This window comes from Cricetulus griseus, assembly GCF_003668045.3.
Source record: "Cricetulus griseus strain 17A/GY chromosome 1 unlocalized genomic scaffold, alternate assembly CriGri-PICRH-1.0 chr1_0, whole genome shotgun sequence".
In the NCBI taxonomy this organism is placed as follows: Eukaryota; Metazoa; Chordata; class Mammalia; order Rodentia; family Cricetidae; genus Cricetulus; species Cricetulus griseus.
The window spans coordinates 178,973,837-178,986,390 of record NW_023276806.1 but is presented as its reverse complement, the minus strand read 5'-3'; the positions used below and the strand labels follow the sequence as shown (position 1 = coordinate 178,986,390).

At 37.2% G+C, this 12,554-nt stretch overlaps 1 protein-coding gene across 1 annotated transcript in view; it reads left to right on the top strand.

Moving 5' to 3' along the window:
• The window catches only part of Sema3e (semaphorin 3E), a 248,153-nt gene that overhangs the window by 126,539 nt on the left and 109,060 nt on the right, over positions 1–12,554 (top strand). The window contains exon 2 of the mRNA XM_027393496.2: positions 1,327–1,487. Coding sequence (XP_027249297.1) covers positions 1,327–1,487 — 161 coding nt within the window. The remainder of the gene's footprint in view (positions 1–1,326; positions 1,488–12,554) is intronic.

Genomic DNA, 12,554 nt, shown 5'->3' with positions numbered 1-12,554 from the left:
GCTTTGAAGTCTCAACCCCCTGCCTCCTGGATTCTTAATAGTGAGGAAATGTGGTTTCATCGTTAATATTTTAGTTAGAAAATGTTGGATTTTTCATACTTCCATCGAGTGCTTGTGCTTTAGTGTGCTGATAGTAAGATTCCACACACTTTATGAGTGGTTTTGACATTAGCTTTTCAGATGAGTTTCTCTGCTCACTATTTCCCAAGGAGACTTCAACAGTTCTGTACTTAGCCTGGTCTTCTGGCCGATATTCCTTCTCATCCCCAAAGGTTCTCATATATCCATTTTCAAGCCCTAAGTACCAAACCACCTTATGAAATTAAAGATCGTACCTCCACCAAAGAAATGTACACATGAGACTTTGCCAGATTCTGATTTCTTAAATTTAATATGTATATACCCCAAAGATATTGTTTGCAATTCCTAACACAAGAATGCATGAAGATAGACCAAATCACACTAGTGGAAAGCAGATTTCAAATTGTTTTTATGAGTAATAACAGTTGTTATTACAAACTTGATTGTTGCCAGAGTTTTGCATTTTGATTTTGGATACGATTTTCAATATCAGTTTTAGGTAGAAATATGGTTCCTGAGTTTGTGTCTATTAGAACTAAGTAAACACACTTGCAAATGTTTTGTGTAGATATTACATTCTGTTATGCAATGGAAGCTTTAAAATGAACTTTTTACTTTGCGCTACACAGTAACTATTGTTATTGATGATTTTGCCCAATAAATATTGTTATTGATGATTTTACCCAAAATCATCGGATATTTGCCTCACATACTAAGATTTATTTATGTATTCAGATTAATAAATTAATAAACATCTGAATGTCCACACATTAAAATATAGTTAACTGACTATATAGTCATTACTCCCTTGTATCTGTGGGTATTGCTTTCACAGTTCTAATGTGGACATATATGTTTTAAAGTTCTATACCTATCCTGGACATACCAGAAATTTTCTCATTATTCTCCAAACAGTGTAATAACTTCACAAAACATTTAGTTTGCATTGGGTAGCATAAGAATCAAGAGATGACTTAAAGAATAAGAGAGACTATGCTTAGGTTATAAGTAAAGACTGTCCTTTTTATATAAAGGACTTGGGCATCATTACATTATTTACATTATAGTATGGGAAGACCTAGAACAAAGTCCACATGGATACTGAGGGATGACTGGATACTTCTAATCTTCTCTGAATAATTCAATTTAAGTCTTCATATTTATGAAACAAATATAAAAACTGGGCTTTGAGAAAAATGTTGTGTGGTCTTATGTACTTAGTGTAGACCTCTCTTTGCATTTCAGAACTCTTGGATCTGAACAGAACTTCAATATTTGAAAGCCCCTTTGGATTTCTTGATCTCCATACAATGCTGCTGGATGAGTATCAAGAGCGGCTTTTTGTGGGAGGCAGGGACCTTGTCTATTCCCTGAACCTGGAACGAATCACTGATGGCTACAAAGAGGTATCGAAACACCAACAATTTGAAGAAGGAAAGAAAGAGGGGTGGTATTACATTACAAGGGTGTTACCTGACATTTTTCTCATTGTGTCTACTGCTTTCAAATTTGGAATTATTACTTAATTGAAATAAAGCTTCATTAAAAAGGAAATAATTTGAGGAAATTTATAAAGCATCATATATGAACTTTCCTAGCATGTCACTGATATCAAGATTTGCAAAGAGACCACTTTTACGTGATTTGATGTTCTTACACAGTGGGTGACCTTTATCACCACACCCACTTATTGTTTGGAGACCTAAGTTAGAGGATCCTGCTTTAATAGAGGTGCCTCTGGGATGTATTTTTCCAACACACAAATATGGACCTGTGATATCAGTATAATTGCCTGGTTTAGTTTCCTTGGCAATATTGTTAACTGTGATGGATGCTCTACAAGCTTTTGGAAAGTGCATTATTAAAGTAAGATCAGTGTTTGGAATGGTTAGCAGTGGGAAGGAAAGCAGTGTATACAAAACAGAACTGAGTGAGGTTTCTCAGAATCGTATCGATTTTATAGGAAATATGAAGAAATTCAGATCATAGATTTTTGGCATTAGTGTGTATATGAAATAATGTACTTTGTTTGTGCTTTATTTTTATGTTTATCAAAATGAACCAAAATCATTTTAAAAGTCTTTTACTCAAATTCAAAATTCTTTAAAAATATGTCAAAAAGCATCATTGCTCAGTCTTTGCCAAATCCTATTCTCTGGAGGAAATAGTTTAAAGTGTTTTGCAGTTCCTTTGGGTTCTTACTATTTTATTTTTGTGTAAATTTATTTCATGCAGTAGGATATAGGGCTAGAGCTTAGTGTGAGAAAATATAATTAGCATTCTGAAGGTCCTTGGTTCAACCCTAGCCTTCCTCATTATCCTGGAAATATGAAAGACAGGATCTGTGTACTGTCCATCAATAGATGTAGTGTTTGAATTGGTCTATCATCTATTATCCTTAGGGAAGACAAGGACTTGCTTTCTCCTCTTTCTGTAGAGAAATCAGGGATCTGCGCAACACCTATCACCTGCAACCCTGGACCTGCCCTCAACCTTCCCAGTATACATAGACTGAAATTTTTTTTAACTAATAATTGCATGTTTACAGTATTGTAACTGTGAAGATAGTCATAACACCTTAACTTCCCTTCATTTCTTTAGTTCTTTCTTTCCTCTTTCTCCTTCATTCTCTTCCTGCAACTTTCCTGCTTGTTGTGAAAAGGTAAACTGTACCTTATGTCATGTGTAAACTGAATTTCCATCCCTCCTAATCCCGCCGCCCTTCAGCCTCAAATAAATACACAGATACTTTTATTAATTGTAAACTGTTTGGAGGATGGCTTAGGCTTCTTACTGGCTAGCTCTCTCTTAATTATTAACCCATTTCTATTAAACTATGTATTGCTATGAGGCTATGGCTTTCCCATAATCCTGCATGTTACTTCTTCAGCAGCATGCTGTCTCTCTGGCAGTTTCTCTCTTCATCCTCTCCTCAGCATTCTCCTCATTCTCCTCATTTGGTAACCCCATCTATACTTTCTGCCTGGCTACTGGCCAATCAGTGTTTTATTCATCAACCAATAAGAGAAACATATACACAGAAGGATATCACCCATGAGTCATGCTTTTTAGTTTTTGTTGTTTGCACTGACTTTCTCACCAACCCCTAAGGGTGTTTAGATCACAGTACTCTAAAATGATATTTATACTTCTTTCAACAAAATGGATCTTGTGCTACTGGGGCATTTTCGGGGCCTCTCACCTCTGTGGATGTTTAGTTGTCTGGTGCCACATCTTTCTGTCTTTAGTCCAGCATTTTTTTCTCAATAATTCCTTCTATATTTCTGAGGAAAAACTCAAAGTTGATTTCAATTTATATGTATATAAATATATATTATATGTGTGCGTGACTTTGATACACACACCCACACCCCCCCATACACATTCATTAGATACTGCCCAAATTCAAACACCATATATGTCAATGCAGAAGAGAACACAAATGTTGGCTTTTGTATTTACAAGAAAAGAAAGAAGGGTGTGATTGAATCAAGGACTTTATGCATGATATATGTAAACACAATTTCCTCAACCCATATAAAGTTACTTTTATATGTATTATTTCAGGGCTGACCACTTCTATTAGATAACCAATGCCTTGAAATAAGCACATTGACTTCTCTTTTCTTCTCTAAGTGCTTTTGTACATGGATGCAGATACCCACACATGACCTTCCATTTAACTGGACAGATGCTCTATGGATTATTCCCTCACTTTCATGATGGTCTCTTTCAGATCTCAAACTCTCTTTCCAGGTCACTCTCAGTAGTAATATTTACTCAGATTTTCTGTGATGGTATATGTAATGTAGGGGTAAAAAAATAAACACCAAATAAATTAGACCACATAATAATGGACCTGTCAATAGCCAAGCATCAGTGGACAAAGGACTCAAGGGGCCCTACTCTTCACTGCCCAACAATCTGCTACTGATAGATGCAGAGAGAGTAAGACTCGTTGCCTTCAGTTGGGTATCAGCTGTGACCCCATCAGGCTCCAGTGGAATTCGGTGGATATAGGTGGCCACTGCTATACTAACAGGTCACAAAAACAAACCAAATGTCATGAATCTGGTAAAGGGGATCCTAGGGATGACAAGAAAGGTCTTGATTGTGACAAGATGACATAAGGAAAATAATTAGAATATATTTTGTATGTGTATGAATCTGAAAAACAAAGTGAGTCAATATGATACTAAGTCAGATCAATCTCTTTTAAAGTCGCTAATGTGTGATCTGAGGGGACAGCACAACATGTAAAAGCCTTTGCTGCACAAGTCTGACAACATGGGTTCACTCTCGGGAACACCCAGCCTAAGGAGCGAACTGACTCCCAAAGCAGATCTCTAACTCACACACACTCTGTGACATGTCTCCCCCTTCATAAGACAAATATACTTTTTAAAAAAGGAAAATAGAATTTCCAATTCCATGAAATCTAGCCTCTTGGAATGTGAGTAAAATCTGCATTACAGACATGGTTCTTACATTGTAATCAGGTCCTGGAAGTTACAACCATCTTCTTAGGACACAGAATTGAGAGAGCATTTCCCTGAGCTGTTGTCTCCCATGGGTACAGAGAGATCAAGATACTGTAGCCCCTGCTATGATGTGATTCCCCTTCAGAGCAGGGAAAATTGGATCTCCTACTTATTTCCCATTTTTCTTTTGGCCTAATTGTACCCTCAGGCCTTTAATGCCAGAAGATGAGATTTCACAGAGGAAATGACACATGAAAATAATGTAAGAGTAGGGGACCCAGAGTGTGGTGGGTTTTGTGAACTCTCAGGGAGGCAATAGAGAGACCATTGATCTTCAGGTAGTATGGCAATCATGAAGCCATTGATCTCCAGGGGGCATCTAGCAAGGATGCCAATGAAAGTAATTTATAACACTGTTAGATTGGATGTCTTCTCTGCACTGATGGAAGTATCTTGATTTTGTGGGACCTAAAGCTTGCATTTTCTTGAGAGTCTTCGTAATGTAGTTAAAATTACAAAGGCCACTGTTGGGTCCACATCAGGGGCAGACTCCAACTGGGAGTCTGTGCTATGGTTTATGCCTACTTGACTTTAAGGCAACATGTTCCACTTACATTTCTTAACCTGTATTTGTTCTGTCTGTTTCACTCAAATGATTAGCAGTACACCTTCCAGTAACACAGTGTAAGCTCTGTTCAATTGTGTCAACTTAGAATAGTATCAGAGTGAGGGAGATGTTACAGACTCTGTTTAAAATAGATGGGCTTAGTATGAGTTGAATTCTCCAGCGGTCTCACTTCTGAAAGTCTAAGTGGTCTTCTTCTGGGCAAGCTCTCCCACTGACTTTCTGTCCAGTTACATGATTGCACTTGTATTTCCAGTGTTTTCTGCTTCACCTTTTCTATTCTTGGTTTCTCAACATTAAGATAATGCTTTATGATATCTTTAACAATACTGGTAGGAAGGGTGTTTACAGTGTGTCTTAGGATCATGAACTGGTTTTTACTCAGTAGACACCAAGAGCATGTGTCTTGGTTTGAATGAAAAATGTCCTCCCATAAGATTGGTCATTTGGACTCTTGGTCCCCAGTTAGTAGAGCTATTTGGGAAGGCTTAGGAGGTGGAGCTTTCCTAAAGTGGGTCACTGTGGCAGACTTTGAGGACATGTATCTTAGGGTTTCTGTTGCTGTGAAGAGTTACCATGGCCATGACAACTCTTATTTAATCCCAAGATCTAATTGGAATTGGATTTCAGTTCAAAGGTTTAGTCCATTATCATTGTGGTGGGAAGCATGGCAGTATGCAGACAGACATGGCCATGTGCACACAAACAGAAGGAGCTGAGAGTTCAACATTCAGATCTGCCAGTAGCAGAATAAGAAAGCCACACTGGGCCTGGCTTGGGTATCTGAGATCTCAAAGCCCACCCCTAGTAACACACCTCTTCCAGCAAGACCTCATCTACTCGAATAAGGCTACATCTCCCAATAGCACCACTTGGCTATGAGTCTATGGGAGCCAATTTTATTCATATTACCATACCCTTGTTTCAGTTCTCTCTGTGTGTGTCTCTTTGTCTCTGTCTCTGTGTCTCCTCACTCTATTTCATGCTTGTATTTAAGATGTGATCTCTCTGTTTCTTGCTTTGGACACCATGTCTGTTTGCTAGTATGACTCTTCTGGAACTGTAAACCCAAATATATTTTCTTTCTCTAAGCTGCTTTTGATCATGGTGTTTTATGACAATTGAAAATTAACTCTGATAGTATGTATACAAATAGTATCCAATGTCTTGATAATAAAATAATGTCTCCAGATATTGTTATTCCCCAGGAGAAAGTGTTGCCCTAAGTCAATCTGCCTATCTATAAGCAGGATTAAACCCTCCCACGACCACCAGCACCACACAGCCTAGCTGTAGATCTACCTATTAAACCACAGTCCTTCTTCTACTCTTTATATCAAGTACTTTGGAGAACATAGTCAATGCCCATTTTTATGATCACATCTAACTTTTTCATTTCTTAGTTTCAATATATTTAAGATGTAACAAATTTGATATGTAAAAGGAAATAAGTAATTCAAGTGTCTTAGAGCAGTGTTTCAAAACCTTCCTAATGCTGTGTCCCTTCAATACAGTTCCTCGTTCAATAGAGTGACCAAACCACAAATTACTTTTGTTGCTACTTCATAACTCCAATTATGCTACTGCTATGAATCATGATGCAAAGATCTGTTATGCAGGATATCTGATCTGCAACTCCTGTAAAAGGGTTGCTGAACCATCACAGAGGTCATGACCCAGAGACTGCACATCGCTGCCTTAGATTACATAATTGTAAGAACCACTAGTCACCTAGAGATGAGGCTACCACCAAGCTCATTACTAGGGTGACCATATCTACCTTCTTTTTGCTTCTCTATGCATCTTCTGCTAAGCGAAGGCACTTTCCCTTGTTTTTAGTTCTCAGAATTATTTTATCACATACTCTCTCTACTCTGTATTAATTTGCATAGCTGACTTCCGCTGTGAAAAAATGGCATACAGTAATACACTGTAATTTCCAAGATGATTCTTGTTTTCTGTCATTTAATGTTATTTCATAGATTTAATCCTACTTATATTCTTGTTGGTTCCTTGCTGTTAGAGGTGAAATAGCAACCAGGAAGCATAGCTCTGACTTTTGAAGTTTAAATCCTGACTCTTTATATATACCACTGTGTAAATCCCATCACTTCTTTGAGCCTCTGTTCCATACTTTTAAGAGGCAAATATTAGTCCTCTTTGAGTATACAAGATTAATTAATTTTGGTAAAAGACCATGTGAGGTTTTTGGGTCCACTATTAATATTAGATGTAAGTTCTTCTTATTCACTTTGAGCTTATGGAATATTATGGAATATTTTACATCATAAGTAGAGCATATTTTATCATCCCATGTCAAATGATATTGGATGATTCTAGCATTTGGCTTTACTAGTGCTGCTAAGATCATTCTAGAAATCATCCCCTGCTACATAAATACTGCAAAGCACACTGAGAATACATGCAGAGGTAGAATCACTAACTTAATGATACATGAACCCTACTAGTAAAAGATGGTGCCCCCAGGTGACTGCCAAATTCTTCCTTCACTCATGTGCAAGGTGCCAGTTATCTGCAGATTCATCTACATTTTCGAATTTGTCCTCATGGCCCACATATTCTTTAACATTTCTTGATTCATGTATCTCTGCATGAATACATTACTAGCATTGGAACTATAATTTCCATCTTAATCATTTTAATTCATTTGATTATAATTTTAACATCATTAGTATGGATCATATACAGTCTAAAACTTAGAACATGAAGTAAGGAAATAAAATAACATTTTATAATATCAAACGTGAAAAGTATTACAAGGAAAATAAAGCAGCTCTGGGGGGGGGGAAGTAAAAAGGATAGCATGGCGAGCAGGGTGGTCAGAAGACTATTTTTCTAGAAGCAAACTTGATTACACACTGCATTTCAAGGCTCAGTAATCAAATGTGGCCTGTAGCTACTGTATGGCAGAGCTGCAGAATGAAGTCAGAGTACCTGGACAAGGTAGATTTGGAAAATCAGATCATTGACACAGTTAAGGATCAGACACTGCACGGGTTGGTTGGTGTGGTGGGTGATAAGTCATGTTTGCGAAGAGAAAGACAGGAATATACAATAAAGAGAATTCCCATTAAGAAGATGGAGCACCAAGGGATGATGTGATGTGACTAAAAGAGAGTAGCAGGAAGTATGGGTGTGATTATATAAATTTCAGTGTAGTGCCTTCTTTTCAATAGCATATATTAAGATTTCTTTTCACTATCATATTTTATTGGGCAAAATTTTGAAAATTTAGAGCAGAAGAGGCAGAAGTAGAGAAAAATCAATGAAAGCATCTTTCCCAGATTAAGAAAGGCACCATCACTGGAGATGGCTAGTAGGGAACCAGTAGACTAAGGGGTGACCTGGCTTTAATTAGAGAGAGAAGGTAAAGGGGGAAAAGGTGACATTAGGAGGAATTTTGTTAATGGTGTTCCAGAAGATTTAACAAAAGGATTTGAGGCATTTAGAAGGGAGAGGTCAAATTAAGGGCTGTACAGAGCTCTATGAGATGTGATTCTAAGTATTGATTATTGACCCAGGGTGAGGGTCAGTGCTGCCTTTGGTGGCTATAGTCAGCAGTCAGCAGGGATGTGTCATGAGGGATTATCCTAGATGGTCTCTCAGGGAAGATGAGTGACTACTAATCTTCATTTAGCACATTGAGAGCATCGAACTCCTTGTCAGCAGCAGACCTACCATCTCTCTCCCTCCTGCCTTGTTTCCCAAAGATGCCCAGTTTTCTTTTGCAAGATAACACTTTTTTTTTTGTACGTGATATGAACTCTTCATGCTGTTCTTCCTTTACAATTGGTTATTTTCCATCCTCCTTTATACCTTTTTATTCCCCTCTCCGCAAAAACCAAACAGATGTTATTTTATATAGGAGCTGTTAAAGTTTTGTGGTCCTGTTTCCATCTGTCATATGTTGAAAGTTCAGTAATACTTACAGGTATAAAATAATCATAGACTCCAAAAGATAAACTAAGATTAGTAAGATACAAATCAGTCTGAATAAAATTGGAGTGGATTTCCCAGATTAGCAGTCCTTCACAATCTGTTCTTGCCTGCTTTTTAATGTTAGTGTGTTCACAATGAAACAGCCAATCAGACCACTTCTACTTACTCTTCCACCATTCTACTGATCCTTATGCAGTCCTATTGCCCCCCAAGTCTCGAAAGTTTTCTCCCCCTATTATAAAATTTATTTCCTTTTTTACTATATTTGCAGATAGTTCCCTTGCCTTTTCTTAGCCTTCTGTGAGAATCTAATTTTTTTACTCCCATATTGTGTTAGAAGTGACTATTACTTGTCAGTCTACATGGGAAGATGGCTCCTAAATGTAGGTTCATTAGCTTCACCTATGAAGATATAGTTGACTCCAAAAGCATAGTGTCGTGGTTTAATGAGAATGGCCTCCATAGACTCCTATATTTAACTATGTGGTTTCCAGTTAGTGGACTTAAGGATTAGGAGCTATGACTTTGTTAGAGGAAGTACAAATGTTCTACTTCTTGCTGTTTGTGGATCAAACTGTGATCTCTCAGCTGCTCCATTCCCATGCTTGCCTGTCTATCGTGATAGACACTTTTGAAAGTGTATGCCCCAAATAAACAGTTCCTTCTAGAAATTGCCTTGGTCATGATGTTTTATCACAGAAATGGAAAAGTAACTAATACACATTAGTCTCCGAGGGAATGAACATTTATATATTACTAATTCTAAAGCTTCCCCATAAATCATCATTTTCTGCTCTCTTGAAAAATCCCACTGTATTTATTGTCAAAACCAATTTCATAAAAAAGTATTTTTTTGAAAAATTTCTAATATCCCTTAAGTTAATTTTGTCTGCTTTCTGTTAGTTCCACTCCACACCTTACTCTACTCTTAGCTATGCACTTTGGCAAAGAAAATGGTACTGTTTAACATGATAGTAATTCCAGCCTTAATTGCATATTTGTAAATACCTAACCCTCTTGTAAATATTATCCATGTCGTGACCCCACCCCTAGAGTGAAGTAATGAAAAAGTGGTACTTCTTAAATCCACCCAGGAAATTGCAATCTATGTCCAGACCTTATATCTATCTCCTGGAAAACAGTAGTCCTATCATGCAGTTCCAAATATGTTTAAACATATTTTAAACAGAAATACGTGGGTACCCCCACCACACACACACAGGTAAGACTGAATTTTCCCATTCAATTTCAAAATGCACAAGAATCAACCATTTAATAGGCATACTGTGTTAAGTAGTTTTTAAGAATTGTCAGTTTTAAATTCTGTTTTATTCATTGCACTTTTGAAAACACGTAGTAATAGTCTTTAGCCATTAAATACCCCTTTGCTGTCTCTGTTCTATCCATGAAGCACATTTAACTCTCACTGAAAAATAAAAGTGAGTCCTCATGCTAAGGTTTCTCTTCATTCTTAAACTTTCAATTTATGATTCCATTAGCTTTATCTGAGAATGCTTTTCTGCTAGAATATCTCTCTCTCTCTTCCTCTTTCTCTCTCTCTCTCTCTCTCTCTCTCTCTCTCTCTCTCTCTCTCAAATACCCCCAAATGACATCAGATTTTTAGATTTAAACTCTGATCTCATCACCTCATCAGTGACATTTTAAGAAAAATTCAAGAGGCAAGCAATCCTCCTTTTTGTTTTTTTTATTGTTAAATCTTTGACTCCAAGAAAATGTTTGGCTAAATTAGAGGAAAGCATGTTTGCAGTGAAATGCTCTGCATCGTCTTGAGATTTCTGATCCAGACCTGACTTTATCAAGACTCAACATTGATAGAAAGATGAAAATGGGAAGAGAAACATTTCATTTGCTTGCAGTTCAGTACCCATCACTGGCCTTCTTGCTAGATGTTGTTTATAAGGAAGCTTTCACCTATATTGGTTTTTATGTGCAGGAATCCATAGCTCCTCATGCCTGATGTTGGAACAGTTCTTATCATATTTCCTGTCAGTCACTTTTAAATTATAATTCTTGATTTAGTCATAAATTTTGATTTAGATTGTCTGAAAAAATATATATAGCCTCTCCCTACATTCTTCATGTCCAGTGTATTTATATCTCTGATAACATCAAGATGCAACCAGGAAGATAGTGACAGATGTGTTGGATTTTTTGACTAGTAGATTCACACTCAAGAGATAGACATTTTGTATTGCAATAATACATTGAATTTTATTGATCCACTGAACTTCAAATCAGTTGTTAAAAAATTATAAGGCTTATTTGAGTAGTTCATAGAAAACTCTTAATATTTAGACAACATAATACAAATCCAGAGATTCTATAGGTAGATTGACTGGACTCCTATCTTAAGTCTACCATTTTTAGATTATTGATGTAGTCCTATTTATTCTTTATCCATATTTTTCAATCATAGACAGACTAGTCATAGTACCATTCTCTTGCCTTTTCTGAGGAGTTGAGATGAGTTAGTGCATGTCTAAGACAGTGTCTCAAACAATAATCACTATCTAAGTATTTGCCATCATTAGGATTTAAGGAGCTGATTCCGATGTACCATCATTTCTAAGTAAGATGGAGGTATGAATGCAGAGGTGAGAGGTTCAGATGAGAGTAGGCTCAAAGCAAACAGAAAGATGGGCATGTGGCTAAGACTGGCTCAGCATGATAACTGGTTGTCTGCTGTGGAACCCAATCTTATAGTCAACGTCAATGTGACTGGAACATCCCAAACAAGAGGGGAGCGTAGTTAGAATCGGACGGAGTTCAGTTGTATTTACTTCTGCAGCAGTATACTGAATCCGTGGAAGGTAGAAGAGACAAGAGATGGGAAGCTAGTAAACCATGGTTAGAACCGAAGCCATCACATTCCAGAAGCCTATGCTCTTCCCACAGCACTCTTCTCTGCTGGTTTTCAATGTACCACCAGACCTCCCAGCTGCATCTTTTGTAAGGAGTTAGCTACCTTTGGTTCTTGCTTGCCTTGCAGATTTGCCATTTAGCTTAGCAATTTATAAGAACTGAAGGAACAATTTGTTGGTGGTGACAGTGGAAAGAATTCAAAGGAACGTCACTGCCTTTCCTTATTTACCGCAGGGCTGACAGCCCCAGGAGGCTCCTGCATCCAAACCCAGGTTACAGGTTATCTGTGTTCTGCCTTTACCTCCTATTGGAGTCTGGGCCTGGAAGACAATTACTGTGTGAATTCCTACATAACAAACTTACTCTCTGGATAACATCAATTTTTGTTTAAAGCATAAAATCTGTTTTTCTTTCCTATGAAACATCAGAAATGGATAGTTTCTTCATATGAACTATATTTTATGAAGGTCATAATTTAACCAATATTTAGCAATAAACTTTTAGTTAAGGGAACTTTGGTAACA